The sequence below is a fragment of the Rhinolophus hipposideros genome (genome assembly GCF_964194185.1).
Source record: "Rhinolophus hipposideros genome assembly, chromosome: 15".
Taxonomy (NCBI): domain Eukaryota; kingdom Metazoa; phylum Chordata; class Mammalia; order Chiroptera; family Rhinolophidae; genus Rhinolophus; species Rhinolophus hipposideros.
In genome coordinates, this window is record NC_138061.1 from 39,162,342 (window position 1) to 39,189,269 (window position 26,928).

The 26,928-nt window shown below is 37.1% G+C and overlaps 1 protein-coding gene across 2 annotated transcripts; it reads left to right on the forward strand.

Moving 5' to 3' along the window:
- Window positions 1–7,905: 7,905 nt before the first annotated feature.
- Window positions 7,906–22,516, forward strand: TFAM (transcription factor A, mitochondrial). Of its 2 annotated transcripts, XR_013994995.1 has the most exons (8): window positions 7,906–8,160; window positions 8,713–8,831; window positions 10,075–10,145; window positions 10,570–10,719; window positions 13,881–13,976; window positions 18,644–18,700; window positions 19,185–19,788; window positions 20,004–22,516. XR_013994995.1 is itself a non-coding variant. In XM_081074512.1 (7 exons), exons 1-7 carry the CDS (start codon window positions 8,060–8,062, stop codon window positions 19,329–19,331), a joined length of 741 nt encoding a protein of 246 aa, XP_080930638.1. In that variant the 5' UTR covers window positions 7,927–8,059; the 3' UTR covers window positions 19,332–22,516. The 2 variants fall into 2 exon arrangements, 1 of the variants encoding a protein (XP_080930638.1); XM_081074512.1 differs by having other exon boundaries at window positions 7,927–8,160; window positions 19,185–22,516.
- Window positions 22,517–26,928: the final 4,412 nt, after the last annotated feature.

Sequence of the window (26,928 nt, forward strand, 5' to 3'; positions counted from 1 at the left end):
CTATTTATTAAAAAGTAATTGTAGCCATAGTGATTTTGTAATACTCTTGTCCTTTAACCTTTATATTGGAGTTCAGTGAGTAACATGCTGCCACATTGCAACATTAGGGTATTCTGAATTTGACTATATATTAATATTTACCTTTACCAGTGTATTGTACATTTTCATATGTTTTCATATTACTAATTAGCATCCTAATTCATTTCAGCACTTCTTGTAAGGCAAGTCTATTGCTAATGAACTCCATCATCTTTTGTCTGGGAAAGTCTATTTCTCCTTCACCCAGGATAACTTTCCTGGGTAGAGTATTCTTTGTTGGCACGTTTTTCCTTTTAGCTCTTTGACTACATCATCTCATTTTTCTCCTGGCCTGTGAGGATTCTGCTGAGAAATCTGCTGATAGCTTATTGGGCTTCCTTGTAAGTTACAAGTTTCTTTTCTCTTTCTGCTTTTAAAATTCTGTCTTTGTCTTTGATATTTGACAGTTGTATTATAATGCATCTAGGAGACAATCTTTTTAAGTTGAGCTTGGTGATCTGTGACCTTCATGAACTTGGATATCTAAATCTCTCCCAAGATTTAGAAAATTCTCACCAATTATTTATTTAAATGAGTTTTCTGCCCTCTTCTTCTAGAACTCCAATAATTTGCAGATTGTTTCTTTTTATAGTATCCCATAGATCATGTAGGTTTACTTCACTCTTTCATTCTTTTTTTTTCTTTTTTCTTGGTTCTCTTTTGACTGGATAATATCAAAGTTCTTGTCTTTAAACCCATAGATTCTTTCTTCTGCTTGTTCTATTGTGTTGTTGATGTTCTCTATTGCATATTGTATTTCACTCCTGAACTCTTCAGCTAAAGAATTTCTGTTTCAGTCTTTTATAATTTGTATTTCATTCTTGAACTTCTCATTTTTAAAATGTATTGTTCTCCTGATTTTGTTGAATTGTTTTTCTGTGTGTTCTTGTAGCTTATTGAGTTCCCTTAAACCAGCTACTTTTTATCAGATAAATTTCAGATCTCTATATTTTGGGGATTGGTTCCTGCAAGAATGTGATCCTTTGGTGGTATGTCTCCTTGATTTCTTATGTTCCTTGAAGTTTGCATTGCTGACTTCACATTGGAAGCAGCACCTCCTCTGGTCTTTACTAATTGCCTTCAGGAGAGAAACAACTTCCATCAGCCTTGCTAGGGATTTTCTCAGACCTTCTATGGATCACCTGCTCCATGTTTCTTCCTTGTTCTTATGGCAGAATTCTTAAGCTTGTATGCCTTCTCTCGATCCTGTAACACACCAGGTTGAGCACTGACAGCTCACTTTTTGTTTTTCCAAAGATGGTGGTTAAGCTCAAGTTCACAGATTCTGGCCGGCTTTCTGTGTGTGCTAACCAGCTGTATGCCAAATCTCTGTCTCACTGCTGTCATCTCGGTCTCCCTGCCCACAGGGAGCTGTACACAGGTGCGTGTGTGTGTGTGTGTGTGTGTGTGTGTGTGTGTGTAGTGTTGAACACCTGGGGCTGCTCATGGGCCAGCTAGGGAGATCTGTGAGTGAGGCATCCCCAGCAGCTCATGGCCTGGCTTCTTGATGGAACCCACGCATAGTATGATCCATGTCCCTTTAATGCCCTGAGAATCCTATCTGGTGCTCTCCCAGTCTCTTCCCACTCTGTAGTCCTCAAGTTCATGATGCTGTATTCTGGATGGGATGAGAGAGAAATCAACTCGTTTTGCAGTGCTGTGCACAGCTGGGGAAACCGGGTGCTCTCACACATTCTCACTTTCCCTCATTACAGAAATCTCAGATATCTCGGCCCTTATGTCGTGCCATCTTGGGAGGTGAGTGTTGTGGGTAAAGTCAAACTGTTCATCTTACCTTCTCCAGTGTGTCCAAACTCATATGTTTTTTGCTTCAACATAATCCTGGAAGTTCTCTGCTGGAATCTTGACTTTCACAGTGGCTCTTTTGTCTGTGATTGTCTAAGACAGAATTTTGCAGGGTCTCCTGGACTGTTGCCAAGAGGGGCTGGAACTGGTTCATGGGCCAGTGTAGGGTCCACAGCCAGGACCCAAATCTGCATGCCTGTTATCCAATGCATGGTAGGCGAGACTCCTCCTGGGTCCCTTGGCATATGGTACTAGATCCCACAGCTCCCACAAAGGCACTTTTGTCTGAGGATGAATGCCAAATTGTTGTTGGGGGAACATGAACGAGGGATATCTTATTCAGCCATAATGCTCACTCTACCCCCAGTGTGTCTCTATAACTGCACTTTCCATGCTGTATTATCAGTATCATTAATTGTAAGAGCCTTGGTGTTTCCCATTTTTGACTGCCTGGCACATAGCACAGTATCTGGCACAGAAGAACTCAAGTATTTATTGAGTCAATAAATGAATGAACTAGGTCTTGGGAGATAGTTAGCATTTTAAGTGGCATATTTAAGTGGGGAAGACAATTAAAATGAGAGAAACCAAACAAAGATAATAAAGTAGAAATAAGTGAAAATCGCCTTGGTAGGGTCTATGTGCATTTAGTGAGAGAAAAGGTTAGGTGTAGAAGGCAGAGCTACTGGATGTGAAACCTTGATTTGATAGCCTATGAGAACTCAGTATAAGTTTTTGACAAGCCAAGTGATGTAATAAAAGTGATTGTTTAGATATATTTATTTAGCAGAGGATTTAAATCAGAATCGTCTGTCATACTAGAAATTCTCAGTCATTCCTGACTTCCATATGCTTAACTGGCCAACGAAATGCTGCTGATTGTACTTAGAAATGCTTTTAGAGTGTGAACCAAGGCACTATCTTAGTTCAGAACTCAGCCTCTCTTCCCTGATTTAGTTCAGAACTCAGCCTCCTAACTCATCTTCTTCACAGTGTCCTCACTCCCATTACTCTGTGTTCCTACCAAGGAGATTTTTCTAAAAACAATTTTAACCTGCCTAAAAAGTTGTCTATCTTTTGCTAAAAAGCTCCTTGGTATATTATACATAACTCTTCACAACCTAATGTTACCCCTCTTTGGATTTGTCTCAGACCGCTCTTTTCACAGGTATTTTGTTTTTAAGTACACCTGTGACTTGTATATCTGTGACTTGCAAGTACTGTTTCCTTTTTCTGGAAAGCACCTCTATCCTTCCCCACTTGAAAAAACAGTTCAAATGTCACCTACTCTATGAAGCCATTCCCTCCTCTCCCAGGCAGATTTAAACAGATGGATCATGCCTTAGTCATCCTTGTATTTTTAGAACTTATTACAGTATCTAGCATACTACTGGCTTCCAATAGGAACTGAGTTAAAAAGAATATTACAAAATATTACTGTTGTATTTTGGAAAACATGTAAAATAATATGGACCTATAAATCCAAGTAAAAAATGAGTGCCATCTACTCACTCCTGCAATCCTCAAGTGTAATCACCATTAAATCCAATTGTGTATTATTTTGCACGTTTTATGCATGCACACCCATTCATATGTATGATTTTTTAAAAATTCAAACCTAAGTGTTATTGAATGATTGAATGAGTGAATAAAGGAACTTAAGATTTTATTTTAAAAATCCACTCATTTGTTAAAGAAGTAAAGAAAGTCTTTATAGGGTTAGAAAAGAAACAGTAGAATGTGAGAGTGTGGGAAAAACAAAACTACAACTTATGACTGATTTCCCTATATTGTGCTTACACAAAGTCAAATATAATTTCAAGGCTGCAAAGAGGATTTGTAGGTAGAAAATTTTAACAAGATGCAACAAGGAAGATACTTTTTTCTATATATCTCAATACATTTTCATATTTGTACAATAGAAATAATTCCATCTTATAGGTTGTATAAAAGGATTAGGGATAATGTATTAAAGTACATAGTTGAGTCACATAGTTGAGCAATAGATCACGATTATTATTTGTATTGATCAGGTGTTTTATAGTAATGTGAGGGCAAACACTGTAGGTTATCCTGTTTATTAATAGCATTATTCCATCAATATAATCTCTCTGGATTTCTTCCACTCTGTAAGTCAGCTTTCAGGTTTCATATTCAGCAATATGAATTTGGGTTTTATAAATTTACATAAAATTATAGGTATATTTTTGCTTGTCCTACCTCCTGCTGACTCATACAATCAGCTTTAAAATAGAAAAGCTATATTTATTTTGAATAATGCTGCTACAGCAATGGCTAAAAATAACTCTGATGTGCTCTTAATAATTAAGGCTGCATGCAGACTTTGTTCTGAGAAATAATTCATAAGCTAATTTGGATATCTGGGAACTATTAACATGCAATAGATCTTTCTAATTTTTCTGTCCCATTCTTTTGTATACTAATTTTAAAGGCAAAGTCCTTTTGGAATAATAGATCCTAAGTGAATGAAAAGAATTTGAAGGGAAAAAAATTATACATGTCATTTTCTACATGTATAATTTATTAAAATCTTGATTTTCAGGAAAGATAAGGTAGGAAATATTCAGGTTATAATTTTTTCCCTGAGTTGCTGCAATGAATTATATTTTTGTAATTTTTGCATGTGCATACTTTGTTTCCACAGGAACGTCTTGCCTTATTTTGCCACTTCCAGTGCCTATCACAATGCTATTTAATTGTTGATGAGTAAATTGTCTTTAAATGTGTTTTCAGTATAATCTTATTTCTAGAACTATATTTTACTTAAGAGTTCAGAATTAAATATATTTGGCATCCTAACCCTATTAGGTGATTGCTTCTATTGTAGCTGAATTATTTATCCATTATGAATAGAAAAGCAAGACGGCTTTCTCTTAATATTTTTTCTTTGAGTGGTATCTATGGATCTAACTCCATTATTCAGCAGAGAATTATCTTGGTCTGTGACTGCTGATGCTATTTATCGGTGCCTTCAGCTTTACCAATGTGCAAATATCTATAAACCATGCTCATTACTTTCATATTGTAGATTCCAAAATTTTACATGGTTTCCATCTCCATAAATAACTTTCCTTTCTACTGGCAAATAACACATTTAATAGGTAGTTGCTGTTTCTATAGTGCCAAATTTGTATAAAAATAATTTGTGCAGATATTAATCTCTCTCTCCCTCTCTCCTCCTTCCCTCCCTCCATCTATCCATTATGCTTAATGTACTATGCTAGGTATTATAAGGGATAGAAAGAAGCATAAGACTTGGTCTTGTCCTCAAGTAGCTTACCATCTATTGAGGAAAAATATGTTTATACATATAAAACAGATATATGTCTCAAGTAAATAATACAAGCTCATACACTATAGAAGATCCAAGGACAATATTTATATTTTGGGCTAGAATGATGTGTGTTGACTGAGTCTGAGGGTTAGTTTGATATAATGGGAAAAGCACAAGACAATCAATTGGAAGACCCCAACTTCACTTCTATAACTTGCTAACTATTGTAACCTTACAACTTAGGCTTCCTGAACTTAATTTTTCTCATCTGTAAATTGGGAATCATGATCATGATAATACTTTCTCTGTCTACTTCATTTTGTGAATCATAGAATCAAATAAAATTATATAAAAATGTTCTGAAGACATTAAAATATGATTCCTACCTAAGGGTGTGTTGTTTTAATTTTTCATTATGTACCATAGTGTTTATGCTCAAACACTAATTAAGAAATTAGTGTTTCAGGAAAAGAGGAGCAATGCTTGTATATAATATGTATGTATGTAATGTTATTTAATAGATGTTGGCAAACACTACATATTAGGTCATTCTTTTTGGAGAGCTAATTTACCGACACACTACTGGTTTCAACAAAAGGTTGAAGAGGGAATACTGGAGGGGTTAATGAGGTTGATTGATGGGGTAGGAGTGTCAATGGGGAATATTATAAAATGATTTATTAAGTTTTTGGCTTAGGTGAGTCAAATGGGATACTGGTGCCTCTTACCAAAAGGAGGAGTTGAAGATAAGGGAAAATTGGTGAATTCTGTTTAGGGAAAATTAAACTATCTGTGGGACACGATGGTAAATGTTCAGAAGACGGTGGTTATGTAGATATGGGACTACAAGGAGAGGTCTGGATTCCATATAAAGTATGGGAATCGTGTGCACATAACTGATAATTGAAGTCATGGGAGTGGACGAACTTTTAAAACAAAAGGACAGAACCCTGGGAAAGACTGGTAAGTCTCATTTTACAAAGTAAATGTAAATGAAACCATATGTCTTTTTGTTCAAAACAGTTTGAGAAAGTAGGTAGAATTATATTTTCTTTGTAAATACTGCATTTGGAATAAAATTATCACTGCAGTGTTAATGAGTTTTAAGGAATATTGGCATCTGATGAAAACAGAAACGTTATAGATCAGATTTATAAGAACTTTATAGCCATATTTATCAAAATGACACTTTAAAACAAAATATCTTTTAATATCCAAAAGATATTTAACTTTATATCAAACATCTGAAAGAACAAAAATATTCTAGAAAAAGAGAGAAAATAAATTATTTCCAAAATGTAATTATAAGGAATTCTGTCCTGTATGTACCTCTCTCTTGGCACTATATTGTAATTATTTCTTGTCCTCGGCCACTAAACTTTCCTGGGTGTGGGGGAAAGGCTGTACCTTTTATCTATGTTTGGGTCTTTGTACATAGCATCATGTACTCAGAAAAAAAACAAAAACAAAACTCTTCCATGACAGGATGGGAAGTTTGAAGAGATCTGGAATGTCCCTTTCAATCCTGAGGGTATGAAAAGAGAAGTGGTGATAATTGCTTACCACTTAAAAGAAGAAGTGGGCTTAGTCCTTTGTAGCACCAAAGGGCCAATGTTTCAAGGCTACAGAAAGGCAGGAGCCTCTCAACTCAGTATTACACTAGTGAGGATTTTCTAACAAGTACAGCTATCCAACAGAGGAAAGGCTGTTTCAGGAGGTGGCTGTCTTTCAAGTAACTATAATGTAAAAGCTGGAAGCGTCCTTAGACATCTGTAGTTGGTCTTCCCAATCTTTTCATGCCATTGCCTACACAGAAAACGGTTGTACAGCACATCAATGAATTTCTCAAAGCCCACTTGTCACACGGTTTCAGGGCTTTGGTTGGGAAAACTGTTCTCGTACAACATCCTGGTTGGCAGTGGAGGAAATTGGATCTTAGAGAGGGGATGCGACATTCTCGGATCAAGACCTTAACGTTGATTCTGGGGCTAGAACTCAGGTCTCTGGATGACTAACTAGCCAAAGTCTCCTCCCCACAAATTCAACAAGATTACATGTCCGACTTGAAGACTGGGTCAGCATTAGTTGCAATAAATGGGACGTGATCTAGATCAGTGTTGCTCTAAATGTGGTCCCATGACCCCTGCCACTAGAACTTGTAAAACCTTGAGGAACTTGTTGCAAACGCTAATTCACGGGCACCATACAGACACATTGAATCAGGTGCTGCGGTAAGACCCGAAAATCTGCATTCTTAGGTTTGAAAACACGCACCGTCCTCCACCCTCCTCCGGGGCAGGGTTTTTGGCTCCAGCTCCGTGTTGATCTCAGCAGCTCTGCTGGATGCTCAGCACCGGCCAACCTGACCTCACAGCAACGTGGGCGGCACAACCATCCAGTGTTCTTGTGGTATAACTGTTACGTATTAGCGTTTCGGGCCATCACAGGCAGACGCCAACCAGTGTCGGGTCCTGGTGAGACCGCCGCAGTTCCTCCATCACCTCGGGTCCTGGTGAGGAACCGACTGCGGAGGCGGGGGGCCAAGGGGCAGAGGCGACTCAACAGCGCCCCCTCCAGGCCAGGGCCCTCCGCAGGCGAGCCGGCCTGCGGCCTCCTTTCTTCGCTTCCGAGCTCCTCCTCCTTTTTTGCAGTCCCGCCCACCGGGGGGAAGCCACTACAGCGCCTGCGCCAATTCTGCCGTATCCCGCCCCTATCTACCAACCGGAAGTGAACAGGCTTCCCATAGTGCCCCGCGAGTGGTGGGCATGATAGCGAACCCGGGACGGTGGTACGCGGGTTCAACTTGTCGTCGTTGGGGTTCTGTTGTGCCAGGGGGCTCCAGGAGGTTGGGGCGCGGTCACGGCCTTGTCAGCGGGTGCAATGGCGCTTCTCCGGGGCGTGTGGGGCGTGCTGAGTGCCCTGGGAAAGTCCGGGGCGGCTCTCTGCGCGGACTGTGGGAGTCGACTGCGCTCTCCCTTCAGGTAAGACCGCTCGCCGGCGCTGCAGCGGGCGGTGGGGCTCGGGGCGTCCAGGGGCCGGGACGTAGACGGCGTCTTCCACTTTCCGCTCCCCCTGCGAGTTGCGGGCCGCCTGGCGCCCTGGGTTCAGACCTCGACCTTGCCGAGGGATCGCTGGCTTTGGTACCGGGCCTTCCTCCAGTAGCAGCCGGCACCTTCCCTGCAGCCGTCCCCACCTGCCCGCCCCCGCCCCCCCACTGTCCGGGAGCGCCTGCAGACGGCGTTCTCTGCAGACTCGCGCCAAGTCTCCCGCCACCGTCTAGGCATCGGGGAGGCGGAGCCCGGGGGCGGGCGCACAGGTGCTGGCTCCACTCCGCCCTTCGTGCAGGTGAAGGCCTTTAAGGCTTCAGTTTTGCAGTCTCTCCCCTCTGCTCAGGGTGGGCTTCTAAGTGTCACCCGCTTTCTTGTTGAAGGTGTAGCTGGCATCTTGATAACATCTCATTTGGTGTTTATCTACGTATGACTGTTTCCTCGTACGTACTTGACGTTGGTTATTTCCTTTTTATTCATATGTAGTTTTATGTACGTGCCGAGATGGTTTTCCTCCACCTTGACTAGTTATCCAAAGAAGCCTATGACTTCATACGTTCGATTTTCTAAAGAACAGCTAGCCATATTTAAAGCTCGGAACCCAGGTAAGGAGTTTGGGGGCTTGCACTCTGCTCCGATGTCATAAAGAGGCCACGGAGCAGGTGAACTGCAAACTTGACTTGCACTACCAGACCATCCAGTGAGTGCAGGAACTCACCGTCCTTTGGGGTGGTCTTAACGTAGGAGGTATAACATTGTTTCCCAGACAGAAATGCTTTGAATGGGACTGAGAACTAATGAGAGGTATTTTAAAAAATAGTTGGATGTAGAGTGGAAGAGTGGAAATCATCGGAGAAGAGGATGTAAAAAAGCGTTAGTTCAGGTGGAGTTGCCACTGGCTTAGAGGACCAGTTGATGACTCATTTTATCTCTTGCCCAGCTCCTTCTGCCTCGGGGAGTTGTTAACGAAGTCGCAATGAAATAAGTTATGTGGAAGTGTTAGGTAACCTGTAAAGCTCTATACAACTTACTGCTAATTTCAAGAGCTTTTTATACTGAAAAGATTTCCAGATAGGATGTTTGTTGACTCCCTAGAAAGACTGTGGGGCCTTTATTTGTGGTGGTTGTGTAAAGATGATTACTCAATTAATAATAGCCAACCTTTGCTTATGATTTCTAAAGCCCTTTCACATGCAGTATTACCTACCACAGGGCACTTGTGAAAATCAAATGAGCTGTAATAAAACATTTTACGTTAAAAAGAATTGGTTTATAAGATACGCATAAATACATTTTTTAAAATGTAGGACTTGAAACTAGTAAGTGGCTTGTTAAGCATTTATACCTGTCTTTCCAGTTAAGATGAGGAAGGAAATGGGAAATAATGAATTGATTTTAGAATAATTTAGTTTGTTTGCAAATGGTATTTATGTAATTGAAATACATCGTGGTATGTGAATCAAAACTATATTTTGTTGTTTATTCAGGTTCTATGAACTTAGTTCCTAAAAGACGAAAAAATGTTTGATTGAATATGAAGTAAACAACTCGAAGCAATGGACTACCCAACTGCTTAAACTAGTAATCAGTCTCTGAGGACTATTTTGGTGATATGTGATATACATCTTGATTATTAGATAGGGAACTTAAACAATTTGGGTAAAGTATTAAATGATCATAAATTAGTTGGTTAAAGAAAAGCTAAATCATTGTGTTAAATTGTGTGTGGTGTAGAGGTATCTAGTAGAACTTATAGAGCTAATGGATTATACTTTCTTGGAACCCTTTAGAAATTAATCCTGAGACATAAAATTGTGACATCTTTTCTCATTTTATTCCAATCCATAGATGCAAAAAATTCAGAACTAATTAAAAAAATCGCCGAGATATGGAGGGAACTTCCTGATGCAGAGAAAAAAGTAAGCATATAGGTTTTCAACATGGCTGTCCAGTTATTCTGCAGTTAGGAACAATTGTCATGTCCCTTAAGGGACCAGATGACCCACAGTTTTTGTGTGTCTGTGTTTTTTTCTAACATCTGTTATCTACAAATGAACTTCATACCTTCTGATCTATATAAATGATGACAGTATGGATGAATGGGGATGGTGATGAAGGTTTGGCAGCAATTTGAAGACTAATTGCTAGAGTCTCATCTTGGTTAGCATGTGTATGAAAAAAATACATGTTTTTAATCAATATAAATGGGATCCCAAAGCACATTTCCCATTTGGTGGTTCAGTCTCACTTTATCTGAAATCATGCAGTTGTCTTTTGTGGCAGTTATGCTATGTTTAATTTACTAGCAAGATCACTGACTTCATACTGGGTTTTTATTCATAGATATATGAAGATGCCTATAAGGCAGACTGGCAGGCATACAAAGAAGAGATCAACAGAATTCAAGAACAGCTAACTCCAAGTCAGCTGGTATCTTTGGAAAAAGAAATCATGCAAAAACGTTTAAAAAAGAAAGCGATAATAAAAAAGAGAGTGAGTATCGTTTATTCTTTTCCTTTGACAAAAAAATGAAATTTGTGTAACTCTGCATATGGGTAGTTTTCTCTTATTTTGATGATATGTGTGGCTATGAGGTAGAATGCCATCAGGTGTCCTTCAGTTAGGAATAGCTCTCTTCTTGCCACTAGGACCACTTGCTGTTGAGTCTGTCTTGGAATCCCTTGTTGCTACTTTTGGATGTATTCAAATTTAAGATATATATGAAAGTTATAGGAACAAAATATGGAACAGTCAAATCAGGAACAGTAAGAATCTTTGCTTCTGGATGTTGTCTAGAATAGTTTACTGATTTGAATTGTTCTGTAGGTAATGGTGAGTGTGATTCTGAATATTGCTGAATAGACTGAATTTATTAACGCATCAGGGGAAAGTGCCTGTTGTATCTAATCAAATAAGTGCCTTTAGGTTAAAATACTATTTTTCCTCACTAAAACCTTCACATGGTTCAAAAATTGTGGTTCTCAGCTTAAGGTATCAATCCACATAAATCCCATTGTTTAAAATGGAATTTCAAACATTCTTCTGTAGAACCAGTATTAGGTGTGAGGTGGTCAGTGGGCTGGTCCAGTACATATACTATAGGAAATGGCCATCAGAATTAAAACTGTTTCTCTGAAAAAGTAGATTACAGCCTTTAATGTGACATGCCAAGATACCTGTCCCTGACCCTAATGTCTTAAGTCCTCCTACCAATTTCAGGTCAATGATGGTAATCTAAGGCTGCTGATTCAATTAGTAAAAGGGATCCAGAAGAGATACCAAGAGTGAGAAATACAATCTCTGCATAGGGCTGGTATTTGGAGAGGTGTGAGTTCTAAAGTTCACTCTCCCTTTCTTTTTAATGCATCTTTTTAATGCAGTGCTAAGAATGGAGAGGGCCAGAAATGAGGATCGGGCAGATAAAAGGGGTTTCCTATTCAAATATTTCTTTTCTGCCTTTCTTTCTTTCTTCTTTTGGTATTCCCATCATGCTTTTGTTACACCCACTGTAATTGCCCCATAGTCCTTGGATATTCCGTTCTGTGTTTTTCCCCAGTCTTTGTCCTCTTTCCTTTTGGGTTTTCCAGAATTCTATTAATATGTCCTCTAGCTCAGAGATTCTTTCCTCACCTGTATCCAACCTACTAATAAGCACATCAAAGGCATTCTTTATTTCAGTTACTGTTTTTGCTCTCTAGCGTTTTTTGGTTCTTTCTTAGGGTTCCCACCTGCCTGCTTACATTGCCATCTGTTCTAGCATGCTGTCTAGAGCTGTTAGCATATTAATCATAGTTGTTTTAAATTCCTGATATGATAATTCCACCATCTCTGCCCTGTCTGGTGCTGATGCTTTCTTTGTCTCTTCAAACTGTGTAGTTTGCCTCTTAGTATGCCTTGGAATTTTTTCTTGATAACTGGACATGATGTACTGCGCAAAAGGAATTGCTGTTAAATAGGCCTTAATGTGATGGTGGATGTGGCCGCAAGGGAAGTGTTCTTTAGTCATTTGATTAGGTCCCGGGCTTTCAGTGACCCTATGCTTCTTGACTGGGAACTGCACAGCGTTTCTCAGGGTTTTTTCCCCTCCCCCCTAGGTGGGACAGGATAGCTAGAGTGGGCTGGAGTTGTCTATTTCCCTTCCTTCAGGTCATTTAAGCTCTGATAATACCCCAGCAGGTTAGGCTCTGTCTAGGTAACTAGTTTCTCCGAGAGCAGGCCTTGTTAAGAAGACAGAGTTCTCATGTCTTTCAAAATGGTTCCTTTTCTCCTCTCCATGCTGGAACCAGGGGGGGATTTTTTCTAGATAGTTATTGTGGGAGTCTGGTTAAGCTCCTGGAGTTGTAAATCTGACAGTATTGTGAGGGCCCTCAAATGACTGGATTCCCTGGAGTTTTTAAACTCTGAGTTGTCCACACAGAGCCTCTAGCAGCGCATTACTTACAGTTTCTTACCCAGCACCGGTTCACACAGCAGTTTCCTCCTGAGTCTGTCTGCTCCTCTGCTCTGGAAAGCCTCCTCTCTATATCACTTGTCTGTGTCTCCAGTCTGGGCGCAAGCAGCAGTTGCCCAGTGTCGTCCTTTCATGCATCCAAGGAGAGCTGTTGAGTTTTCAGTCTGTTCAGAAAGCTTTATACTTTTAGGATGGAGCAGTGACTTCCAAGCTCTTTACTAGTTGAACCTGAAGCCTGAGGGTTGTTTTTCCCCTCAGACTTCCAATCCTTCACTCCCTGTTGGAATTTTTCTTCCCATTAAAGATTTCTCATACCAACTAGTTAGAGATCAGGTGAGGCGTGTGGTAATCAGAAAGTTGCAAGTGAAGTATCTAGTAGTAATTCTAGAAATAAAAGGGGCTATAGTTAAGTTGTGAAGTGCCTGGAAGCTACAGTAATTTTCACGACAGAGAGGTTCAGGAAGAAGGAAGTGACTAGCTGTAAATCAGAGGAGCCCTACTTTTACTGATGAGTAAAAGTTGGATTTGTTATTGACTAACAAATTGTTATTAAAAGTCACAAAATTTTATAAATTACAAGTACTACTCACTATCCAAATTCTGACACCTAGGTTAGGATAATGCAATATTTCTCATTCTCTGAACTCAGAAACTTAAATTGATATAGACAGCAAGAGGTACTTGTATTCTTTTTCATCTTTTCTTCCCCTCCCTTTGATATTGAGTAAAAAGAATTTAACACATCTATTGAAGTTTAAAGGTTGAGAGACATGCAGGGAAAGAAATGAAATGAGAGCTATCAAACAGATACTCTAGTGTCCATGAGTTGTGGAGGTACGTAGTGGTTTAGCCAAGGAGATGGTAGTATCCTGTAAGGATGAAACTGAGATCGTTTTATCTTTTAAAAAAGATTTTGTACATATGTCCTCAGTTATTCAGTTCATGGAGAACATGAAAGTGATATGTAAAAGAAATATTTTTGTATGGAAAGTAACTCATAAAAATCTATTTTAATTTTCAAAACTTAGTGCTATCAAAAATTCTGACTCTAGGAGGGAACCATCACATACTTTATATAAGAATCGTAACATTCACTTTAAGGAACATGCTATGTAATGCATAGTAGTGAATACAGTTTCTGTAGGTAAAATTAAGTCTCATAGAGGTTAAAGCTGTATGTAACTCTTCCATTTTTATTACTCAGGAGTTAACAATGCTTGGAAAACCGAAAAGACCTCGCTCAGCTTATAACATTTATATATCTGAACGCTTCCTGGAAGCTAAGGATGGTTCATCACAGGTAAAACAGAACTGTCTTTGTTTTAACTGTTTTTATTTTAATTTAAAACATAGTCAGGAAATTTTAGGGATGCCATATGTCAGGTGGTGAAAAAAAGTAAAGTACTACGATCAAATACTATATACGAATAAGACCTTTGTTCTTTTATCTTTTTTTATAGAAAAATTCTTTTTCTTACTATGTAGAATTAATATGAGTAAACAGATGCCAATATGCATATTGTCAACTCTTTTTATTTAAAAAACCTAAAAGTGTTTCAAGTTTATAGAGATGGTAAAGTTCTGGAGACTTATCCAGCAGTTCTTAACTGTTTTACAGTCACTGGGAAAGAATGAGAGCAGAACTATAATGTTTTTTTACTGGGATTTGAATGTAACCTGTTGCTTCATGTTTTATATCCTTTAATAAAATTTTCGTTATGCCCATGGGGATGTTTTATATGAATGTTACTATATGAATGTGTCAAAGAAAAAAAGTGGACATTCCTGTTGTGGCTTAGTCTTTCCTTTATTTCCTTAGAAGCTCCAAATTGACAATTGTATTTTTCTTTTTATATTATGACATGGTAAGAAGATTGTATGTTCAGATCCCTAACTCTTGTCAATCTGAGATGAAATTCTTTTTCCACTTTTCCCTTTTGAGTTATTTGGTTTCATGATTCATTTCACACATCCTGCTTAACATATGATCAAAGAATGTGTACATGTGATGTAGTCTTACCTGGCTAAATAGTTTTACTGATTTACTCCCTGTGGGATTTTAAATTCAGTTTCTATGGCCCTAGATTACTAAAATGCAAGCCTGTTGGGTTTTTTTAGTTGCAATTTGCTCAGTCACTAACTTACATTGGAGTTAGTTGTTTTATTATCAGTGTGAGAAGGTTATATGCTAGAGAATCCTCCTAAATCAGTGGTCTCAACTCTGCATCTTGGAATCACCTGGGAAGCCTAATGCCTGGGCACTACCCCTGGAAATGAAAATTACCTCGACTATATAATTTTTATTCATTAAAAAATAGTGGTTATACATCCTCATAGTTTAAAGAATCAGAATAAGGCTTGTTATGAAAGATACTAGTCTTCACTGCCCTGTTGTATTTCTTACTCCAGAAGCAAATTCTACTGTTTTAGCGGATTCTTTTGGTATTTACCTACATATCTCTAAATAACATCCTTATGTTGTTACTTCTTGATTTTTTTCAATTTTCAGCATTACTTATATTTTAGGCATTGCCCTTCATTATTTAAAATGAACATTTAAATGTTTCTCATCCCACCGTTCGTGTTTTCATCTTCCAACCTCTCAATATTACCATAATTTTGGTTATATTATTATGATTACATAAACCTTATTCATAGCTGAGCTGTGCTATTTGCTATGACTGACTGTTTTGCCTTTCTGGCAAAACTTAACTTTCCCTGAAGTTGGTTATGTTTTGTTTGCTTAGTTTTTTTATGTACTGTCAATAATTTAACCTCAAACTCTTCAATATTCACCAGCTTTCTGTATAATTAGATACATTAGATATTCTGTCAGCTTCATTCTGGAGCCTCTGATTTGTTCCAGTTTGGTTGTTGCCTTCTGTGCCTAGTGCATAGCTGACATCCTGGGATCTTCCTTCATTGTCATCCTTGTGGTGCTTTTGCTTCTATTGTTGTCTTTCTTGGTTTACTGATTCTGTTATAGCATCTTCCCTAGTGAGGGTACATGGGAGATAAGCTTTTTGAGTTCTTGAATGTCTGAAAGTGTCTCTGTTACATTTGATAGTTTGAGCATAGAATTGTTTCATATTCTTTGAAAATTTAAAAAATAATGCTCCTTTCTTTTGTAGCTTCTTGTATTGCTTTTGAGATGTATGAAGCCATTGATTATTGGTCCTTTGAATGTGATCTGGTTGTTTTGTTTTCCCTTCCCTTTCCCTCTCTTTTTTTCCTTTGTTCTGACTCTCTAGAACTCTTATTTGTTTGTTCATCTTCTGAATTGGTACTTTAATTTTCTGTATTGTTTTCTCAGACTTTTTTTTTGCTTTTCTTTCTGGGAAACAGTGTACATTTTCATTTAATGTTCCTGTTTTCAGCATGGTACTGTTTCCCTTAACTATACCTGGTACTCACAGAATAATTATTTCACTGTGTTGAGAGATGAATGTCCTAGAATCTACCCACAGTGGGCATTTAACCTCTTTTTAAACACTTTCAATCAGTCCTGGTTTTAACCTGACTTCGCCTCTGTTTTATACTTACCTGGTGCTGCCAATTCCTCAGCTACTTGGGGAATTCTACGTTGTAAAACACTTTGCTTGTTTTGGCTTTCCCCATTGCCAGTTTAGGAATAACTTTCATGGGTTATGTAAGCCAGGAACCATTTCTCCATCTGCTTTTCAGCTTCAGCTTTTGTGTTGTACTCTCTCTCCCGTTATCTTTGTCCATATGGGTTTATGCCTTACAATTTTTTGTTTATTCATTTAATGTTTGTTTATTTTAACATAGACAACAGAGATTTATTGCTCACAGTTCTGGAGGCTGGGGAAGTCCAAGACCCAGGCACTGTCGTGGTCGCCTGCTGGTGAGGGCCCTCTTCCAGGTTCATAGCTGGCGCTTTCTCACTGTTGTCCTCACATAGTGGAAGGGCTCATTTAATGGAGTTTTAGGAGGGAGAAAATATCTTTCCTTCTCTTTAATTTCTTTTAATGAATTATTTTTATTGAATTGAAAGAGCAGATTATGCATACAACTTCATGAATTATTGTTGAACTCAGTGAATGTCAAACTTTATGGATAGTAAAAAATTAGTTATGAAAGAATCGAGAGCATTAAAGTAATTGCTTCCAAATTAAGAGTCAGCAGTTTAGTGAGTAACCATTCCTGAATATATTAGAACTGTTTGTAAAGGTAAGTTTAAAATGTTCAAAACATAATGGTTATGTAATCTCAGATACTATCTGGTACCTCTATTTTTGTTGATAGGAAAATAAAATTCAGTCAAAGATCTGGTGAAAATAATTAAGTTCATTAATCTCACTCTGCTTCTCCTTAAAATCATTGATGATTTCCTCAAAGCTTTAAATAGATACTTTTCAGACTATATGTCTCTCTCCCTCACAGTCCTCCTACTACCCCTCTGTTCATTTTCTGTGCTCATTTTCTATCCGTCCATTTTTCCCTTCATTCTCTACTCTCTGGGAGCAACAGCACAGGTGGTGTGAAGTGTGCTGACTCTCCTCTCTGCCTTTCTTCCTACCATGGCGTCCCTGTATCCCTTTAATTTTATAGATGAAGAACCAAGCCAACAGAGGTAGTAGAACTTAGTCTCTGAAGTTAGGCAGTGACAGAATATAAGTTATATTTGAATATTAGTATTTTTGAATCAAAATAGATAAATATCTGCACAATAAAGGAAACCATCAACAAAATGAAGAGGTAGCTTACCTAATGGGAGTAAATATTTGCATATCCTAAGGAGTTAATATCCAAAATATATAAAGAATTTATACAATTCATTAGCTGAAAAACCAATCTGATCAAAAAATGAGCAGAGGATCGGATTAAACATTTTTCCAAAGAAGACATATAGGCGGCTAACAGGTACATGAAAAGGTGCTTAACATCACTAATTATCAGGGAAATGCAAATTAAAACCACAATTTACCTCGCAACCTGTTGGAGTGGCTGTTATCAAAGACAAGGAATAAGTGCTGGCGAGGATGTGGAGAAAATTAAACCCTTATGCACAGTTGGTGGAAGCATAAATTTCTGTAGCTTCTATGGAAAGCAGTATGGAGGTTCCTGAAAAAAATTAATAAAAAGAGCTACCATATGTCCAGCAATTCTGGGTATTTATCCAAAGAAGAAGAAAACACTTACTTGAAAAGATACCTGAATCCCCATGTTCATTGCAGCATGATTTATAACAGCCAAGATGTGAAATCTAAGTGTCCATCAATGGATGAATGGATAAAGAAACTGATATATATGTATATAAAGTGGAATATTATTCAGCCGTAAAAAGAAGGAAAACTTGCTATTTGCAGCAACATGGATGGATCTTGAAAGTATTATGCTAAGGAAAAAATCAGACCAGAGAAAGACAAATACCGTGTGATCTCACTTATATGTGAGACTCTGAAAAAAAATAAACAAACTGAGTTCATAGATACAGAGAACATGTTGGTAGTTGCCAGGGATGGGGTGTGGGTGAAACGGGTGATGGTGGCCAAAAGGTACAAACTTTCAAATATAAAATATTTAAGTCGTGAGGATATAGTACACAGATGGGAACAACAGTTAATAAAACTGTGTTGCATATTTGAAAGTTGCTCAGAGAATAGATCTTAAAAGTTCTCATAAGAAAATTTATGGTGATTAATGTTAACTAGACTTGTGATCATTTCAGAATATGTACAAATATTGAATCATGTTGTACACTTGAAATTAACATAGTGTTATATGTCAATTATATCTCAATAAAAAAGATAAATATCTTCAGCCAGGTATTTTGTATATTTTAACAGTTTAATAGTTTAATTTAGAATGAAATGATGTTAAGAATTGATGAGGGTTGCCTGTGATTCTTGTTATCTGAGTTTTTGTTGTTGGAATGAGTAATAAAAAATATTTTTAATCACTGAATTCCCTATACCTGGTACTTAAACATACGTTGTTTTACAGTTAAAGCTGAAGACTGTAAATGAAAGCTGGAAAAATCTCTCTAGTTCTCAAAAGCAAGTAAGTAGTATGGTTTTAGTTTCAAGTGTCTGGTTAGATATCTGTGAGACTATTAGGACAAGGCTTAATTCATGTGAAAACCTTATATTACTAACAACACAAGTCAGGTATTTTTAAATAATTTCATATTCTTAGAACCAATTTATCTGTTTTCTTTTGGTAGATTTTGACTGCAGATGAAATTGGTATTTAAAATAATGCCACACAGAATTTAGTGTCCACTATATCTTGTGACAGTCGCCTCCTGCCTCTGCTCCTTTCCCACATCTCAAACCCTGACATTGTAACAAGTTCATTAATACAAGTTCTTTATCTCTTACCTTTTTCTCATCTAATTTTTATCTCACAAAAGCATTGCTTCTCCTATCCACTCTATACATGTAGGATAATAAGGTAATTTCTAGAGTTTATGTGGAAGCATTCCAGAAATTAATTGCAAAGTTTCTTCTAAAGAAATCATTTTAACAATTACACTTTTTCTCAGGTATATATTCAACTTGCTGAAGATGATAAAGTTCGTTATTATAATGAAATCAAATCTTGGGAAGAACAAATGGTTGAAGTTGGACGTAGTGATCTTCTCCGTCGCAAAATGCTGAAGCCCCAGGCAAAAAGCACTGAGAAGAGTTAAATGGAAGATTATGTTCATAATGGATAGTTACAAGAAATCAATTAGGTCTCAATACCTGAAGTTTGTTGTAAAATTAGAAAGGATAAAGGTGGTAAACATTTTATACTTAATTCCTTTTTCTTTAGCCCATGGACTTTTCTACCGGTTCAATACATTCTTGTATTATAACATCTTGCTTGGAAAACCCAAACAGATAAAAAAGTTCATGCGAAATGTATTTTTCTGTTTAGGAACTTCTAAGGATCAAAATAATCCATGAAATGTATCAAATCATTTTACCTTTGATAAAGGTAAATCAGACTGTGAAGGTTTTTTTGTACTTGACTGTGGAAAGACTCTTCTTGTTTCCTTATTTTATGGAGGCAGGAGTTCTCTGTTCAGAAGTGTCCCAAATTGTAGACATGGTGTTCTGTGATATAATTGTGCATTTTTAATAGAGCACCAAGACCATATCTAGGTAAATTCCAATTCCTACCGTGTTTCTCCCAAAATAAGACCTAGCCAGACAATCAGCTCTAATGTGTCTTTTGGAGCAAACTTTAATATAAGACCCAGTCTTATTTTACTGTAATATACTATAATATAATAATACCAGGTCTTACATTAAGACCTGGTCTTGCTCCAAAAGACACATTGCTCCAAAAGACACATTAGAGCTGATTGTCTGGCTAGGTCTTATTTTCTGGGAAACAGGGTAGGTATAATTCATATTATATGCAGAGTTGATGGTGGTACATGCAAGGATTGCTGGTTTTGGTTGCAATTTTTTGTACAGGGGATGGAGAGATTTATAAACCTTTTCCTCTATTTTCTTAAAGTAAAAACTAAGAAATTATGTACCAAATCTATGCATATTGTTATATATTGCATAGAATAAATTTTTTGTGTTTCTTAATGACATATTTTAAGGTGAAACATTTGTTTTACAGATTCTTTTTCTTTTTTTTCAAATAGGGGTTTGTATTCTGAATTATTTTTTCTCTCTCATGTGAGTATATTTATCCAGAAAGTAGAGAACTTGTTTGGTGAGTTTTAAAATGAGAGATCTTAAAAAGAAAGTCTCCAAAGTCTCTAGACTTAGAATCTGTAATTTTTAAACATTTTATATAACATATAAAAGCCTATATAAGGGACAGCAAACACTGGCCTGTGGGCCAAATTCAACCCACTTTTCAGCCTGCTTTTCATGGCCTGGGAGCTAAGAATTGTGTTTACAATTTTAAATGGTTAAAAAAAATACTTCAAGACACATGAAAATTATGTGAAGTTCAGTGTCCATAAATAAAGTCTTACTGGCAAACAGCCATACTCATTCGTTTATTTATTTATGGCTGCTTTTGTGCAACAATGAGAGTTGAGTTGTGTAAGACAGTAGTAGCCTGCAAAACCTAAAATATTTACTGTCTGACCCTTTACAGAAAAAGTTTGCCAATCCATGGTCTGCAATATAGTGTAGTGTGACAAGTGTTCCAGCATATTAATATGTTGGGATAGGTTTTTAAATTGTTTCAGAGGTTCTTGTTTTTGGAATCTTTGTCATCATTAACGAGGAAAAAAGGTCAAATAACTAAAGAAGCTAAACAAACTGTTGTCCCACAGTGTTAGCAAGAAAAATAATCTTATTTCAAATTACATTTAAGTATAATAAAAAAGATGGTCCATCTAGTGTGAGATGAGAATCTCTTATTTGCTATGGCTCGGTAAAGTGTACCTTAAAAGTTTTCCAGTCAGCGCATACCAAAAAACCTTACCATCTTTTTGTGTTTGTTTATCCTCTTAGGAGAGTCAAATAAAAGTTTTCAAAATCCACACCACCTTTTTGAGCAAAATAATTCATCTTTTGTCATCAATTCACAGGAATAGGATAACTCAAAATTTATATGTACTTTACATTATGTAAAACATTTAGAAATTCTAGGTTTCTGATCTGCAGGAAAAAATTTGAAGCTTTTTGTGCAAAGTCATGAAAAGATGATTGTTAAATACTGAACTTGACAAAGGTAGGGACTGAAGAGAAAAATGCAATTTAAGAGGGAGCTGAAGATCTGAAGCTTAAAGATACAAAGTTGAGTGTTTTCAAACGACTTTTTTCTGTGGTTATGAATACAGGACAAAGTCGCCTATTCGGTAAAGAAATACCATGGAGTAGAGGAGTTGGGGAAAAAGAGGTGTGCTAGTGTCTATCACAGCCTTTCTCAGGTTGCTTTCCAGGAGAGAATTAAGCCCTAATTCTCTTTGGCATCTAGAATGGTACTGACAAGGTGCCATACTTAGGAAAATGAAGGAAATCACTGAAATCATTTCCTGTGTTCTGTGCTTCAGATGAGCCCAGGGAGCGCACAGGAGTCAGTGTTTATAATTCAGGATGGCTGAGGTAAACATCTGTAGGACAAAACGCAGTATAAAATATCTTCTAGTTACCTTTTTCTGAGTTCTTGGCATTCAACTACATATACTATTTTATACAGAACACATCAAATCATACTTTCTCAATTAGGAAGTTCCTTGTCTAGTCTAAGGTTCTCAAATATTTACAACTTAATGTAGGAAAAAAGAGTGAAACAGTGAATAGAGCAAAACCATTTTATGATAATGTAAAATTTTATTTGATTTCTTTTTCTGAAAGATTGTTAATACTTTAAATAATGGTAATCTGATTCCATGCCTTTTTTAGTAAACTTCAGTACATGTTGAAGGCTAGTATACCATATACCAAATGCCATCCAGTTAACAATATGCATAAATTCTATATTGTTATAAAGAAGAAGAACTTACATCACTAACCGGTGGCAATTCATAAAGCCCTGCTTTTTAGACTTAAGTTGACCCAACAAATTAACTGCTGTAGAAGCTAAAGAAGAGTACTAGGGGCAAAGATGCTGAAGAAACAAAATGTGTATGCTGTTCTGAGCATGTGCTGTTCAGTCAGAGGTTTTTATACTTTTGTTCATTGGAGTACCGATAGTAAGTTTTTTTGAAATAATTTAGTGACAGAGAGTTGTGTGATTATTTTACTTTGTTTTTTTAAAAGACACTGTGTGCAGATTCCACCTGTTATGTAATTTTGCTATTGATTATGGCTCCTTTCTTGGAAATGCCATTTTTTTAACAAGTTATATTTTTTATAGTTGCTCTGAATGTGTATATTTAAATTTCTGAATAAAATACTACTGAGTTGATTTAAAGTAGCAAACTTTATTGATTTTTCTGACATTTACTGTACCTAGAATTAATCACTGTGCAGTTTTTATATAGCTAAGTGATAGTATCCATTGTTTTTCTTAATTTTATTAATTTTTTAAAATAAGAATGTTCTCTCTGTTTCCTCTCCTGACAGCCACTCTTCTTCTCTTTATAACACCAAGCTCCTACAGATAAATTTGAAAATGTTATAAGGACAGACTGTTGAAATTTTAAAGCACTAATATTCTTTTTAAAGTTGAACCTTTGGGAAGAATAAGAAAATGAACATGTTTATTATTTTGAATTTGTGAAACTTTCCAAACAAATAAAACTGTACAAAGCTAGTATCAATTTTGCACATTGTTCACAAATGAACTACTTTTGCTAATCGATTAAATCACTGCTTATATTTAATGGAAAATACATAAAACAAAATCATTTTCTAGTGCAATCATCCCTGGGTATTTGCAGGTGATTGGTTCCAGATCCTCTACCCTAACAGATAACAAAATCTGTGAACGCTCAAGGACCTTATATAAAGTAGTGTACTGAATAGTTGTTAAACTGTATTGTTTAGGGAATAATGACAAAAAATCTGTTCATATTCAGTATGGTCAAAATCACCTGGGCCTAACAACTAAGTGCACATCAGCAACAGTGTAACTTTTTTTCAAATATTTTCAATCTGGATGCAGAACCCACAGATACGGAGGGCCAACTGCACATTTAAAAGTATTTTTTAAGTGTATATTTTACTGGCTAAGGAACTAAAAAAATTTGACCCTAAACAAGAATTTTAAATAAGCTGAACATTTAAAAATCACCCTAACGTTACGTAAATCATTCTTATATAATGGTTTCTGATTTACATGTATGTGCAAGAATATATTTGAATTTATTCTTTGCCTGTATTAATTTAAAATTTGTCCAATTTCATTCCCCCATAAATCATGTATAAGATAGGGGAAGAGGAAAGGGAGTACACAGTTTTGACTCAGACTTATTATATAGGCTGCTGACTACCAGCCTTCACATTAAAAACTTTGATTTGGTTACACCCTCCTTTAGGTTCTATTTTTACTGGAAATTTTGTGCATTGAATCATGAGTAGAATTAAGTGATGAGAGGAGGGCTCCAAATTTGTTTATTAAACATTCAGAAATTGTTGAACCATTAATCATTTACTCAATTTTGGATTTTTTTCCTCAGTCACCAGTCAGAACAGGTCCTCAATATTTGTACAACAAAGATAAACAGGACTTTTACTGATGGTAGAAACTTATAGATGCCAGTAGTTTTTTCAAGCTGGAATTTATACCCTGACTTTAAGACTACATATACTACATGGAGATAGTGGAGATTTGTTAAGAGTGTAGAAATTTTGTCTTGATTTTGACATTTAACATCTGAATTTATGTAAGCTTAGTATCCAATGTTAATTAGACCTAAATAATTCAGGATATTTTCCCAAAGCTATTCACTCACACTCAGTTTTCATTTTTGCAGGGCTCCTACTTATCATTTGTATTGAGAGCCTGAATGACTGGATGTTGAGACATGTCACAACCCTTAGCCAATACTATTATTGACAGTTTTATCTTAGATTCAGAAGGGAAATGTTTATCTTTTTAAATGGCAAATGGGGATTGACTGCTTTTAAATTTATTTTTTAAATATTTGTATTAAAAGAGTTAACATGCTTTATGTCAGTTTCAGGTATGCACCACAGTTAATTGAACATTTATATACCTAAATAAGTGATCACCATGAGTCAAGCAACCACCCGACACTACTATGCTATCACAGTGTTGACTATTCCCCATGCTGCACGTTACATCCCCATGACTTATTTGTTTTATACCTGGAAATTTGAACCTCTTATTCCTCTTCACCTTTTTCCCCTCTTTTTAAAATTTTCAATTACAGTTAACATTCAATATTATTTTGTGTTAATTTCAGAGGTGCAGCAGAGTGGTTAGACATTTGTATAATTTAAGAAGTGATTCCCTGATGAGTACTCACCTGGCACTATACATAGCTATCACCATATTATTGACTATATTCCCTATGCTTTACATCCCCATGACTATTTTGTAACTACTAATTTGTACTTCTTAATTCCTTCAACTTTTTCACCCTGTACCCCAAACCCCCTCCCATCTAATACCCTAATAAATCTAGTACCATCTGACATCATACATATTTATTACAATATTATTGACTTCCTTGTGCTATGCCCTACAGCCCCATGACTACTTTGTATCAACTTATTTGTACTTCTTAATCCCTTTCACCTTTTCACTCTGCCTCCCACCCCCCTTCTCATCTGGTAACCATCAAAATGTTCTTGGTATCATGAGTGTATTTCTGTTTTATTTATTTTGTTCTTTAGATTCCACATATAAATGAAATCACATAGCATCTGTCTTTGTCTGGTATACTCCACTCAGCAGTCTTCCCCCAGGTCCATTTATACCGCTGCAGATGGCAAGAACGTGTTCCCTTCCATGGCTGAGCAATATTGCTTTGTATATATGTACCACCTTCTCTTTATCCATTCTTCTATCGACGGACACCCAGGCTGCCTCCACATCTTGTCCATTGTAAACAATGCTGCAATGAACATATGAATGCACGTGTCTCCTTGAAGTAGCATTTTGGGGTTCTTCAGATAAATATCCAGAAGTGGGATCACTGGGGCCTTCTTTGTCTCTTGTCACACCTTTTGTTTTAAAATCTATTTTGTCTGGCATAAGTATTGCTACCCCAGCTTTTTTTTTTTTTTTTTTTTTTTTTAATTTCCATTTTCATGAAATAACTTTTTCCATCCCTTTCCATCTGGAGTCTCTTGTAGGCAGCATATATGTTTTGTTTTCTTATCCATTCAACCACCCTATGTTTTTGATCGGAGCATTTAATCCATTTACATTGGGAGTGATTATTGATAGATATGTAGTTATTGCCATTTTATTATTCATGTTTTTGTCTCCTCCCCCCCCATCTTGAAGAAATCCCTCTAAGATTCCTTGTAATACTGGTTTGGTGGTGATGAACTCCTTTAGCTTTTTCTTTGTCCGGGAAGCTCTTTATTTGTTCTTCAATTTTTTAAATAATAGTCTTGCTGGGTAAAATAGTCTTGATTGTAGGTCCTTGCTTTTCATCACTTTGAATATTTCTTGCCAGTCCCTTCCAGTCTGAAAACTTTCTGCAGAGAAATCAGCTGACAATCTTATGTGAGTTCTCTTATAAGTTACTAGTTGCCTTTCTCTTGCTGCTTTTAGGATTCTCTTTGTCTTTAACCTTTGCTAATTTAATTATTATGTGTCTTGGTGAGGGCCTGTTTGGGTTCATCTTGTTTGGGACTCTGCATTGTCTGGACTTGTATGTCTATTTCCTTCACCAGGTTAGGAAAGTTTTCAATCATTATTTCTTCAAATAGGATCTCAATCCCTTGCTTTCTCTCTTCTGTGGTACCCCTATGATGCAAATGTTGTTATGCTTGATGTCCCAGAGGTCTCTTGAACTATCCTCATTTTTTTCCCTTTTGCTGTTCCAATTGGGTGTTTTCTGCTACCTTGACTTCCCAATTGTTGATATGATCCTCTGCTGGTGATTCCTTCTAATTCATTCTACGTTTCAGTTATTGTATTCTTCACTTTGGATTGGTTCTTTTTTATGGTTTCTGTGTGTTTTTTTAATGCTTGCTATCTCTTTGTTGTGATTCTCACTAAGTTCTTTGAAAATCCTTATAACCAGTGTCTTGAACTGTCTCTGGTAGGTTGCTTGCCTCCATTTTGTTTTATTCTTTTTCTGAGGCTTTCTCCTGTTCTTTCATTTGGGATGTATTTCTTAGCTTCCTCATTTTAGCTGCCTCTCTGTGTTTGTTCATATGTATTAGGTAGATCTGTTATGTCTTCCAGTCTTACTGGATGGCCTTATGTAGTAGGTGTCTTCTGCAGCCCAGTGGCACAATCTCCCTGGTCTCCTGTGCTGGGTGCTCCAGGTGTGTCCCTTGTGTGGGTGTGTGTGCCCTCTGGTTACATTTGAGCCTTGATTGCTATTGGCACGTCAGTGGGTAGGATTGACCCTCAAGCTGATTGACTGTGAGGTTTGGCCATGTCCACAGCTTATGGTCTGCTGTGAGGGGGAGTTTACCACACAAAGCAGGGTTCTCCCCAATGGGCTCTCTTGCTTGTTGAGCCCATCCTTTGGGTATGCCACATGGGCTAATTGAGTGGTGCTCTGCTGTGGTCTGAAACCAGTCTCCAAGTATGTTCGTTCTGGGGCCTCTTGGGAGAGGCTCCAGTGCATACCCAGGTCATCCTCTGCCTGTGACCGGCTGATAGGAGTTACAAAGTGATCCTTGGTTGTTTGCTGCCTGTGCTGGACCTGGAGGTGCATAGGAAAGGCCATG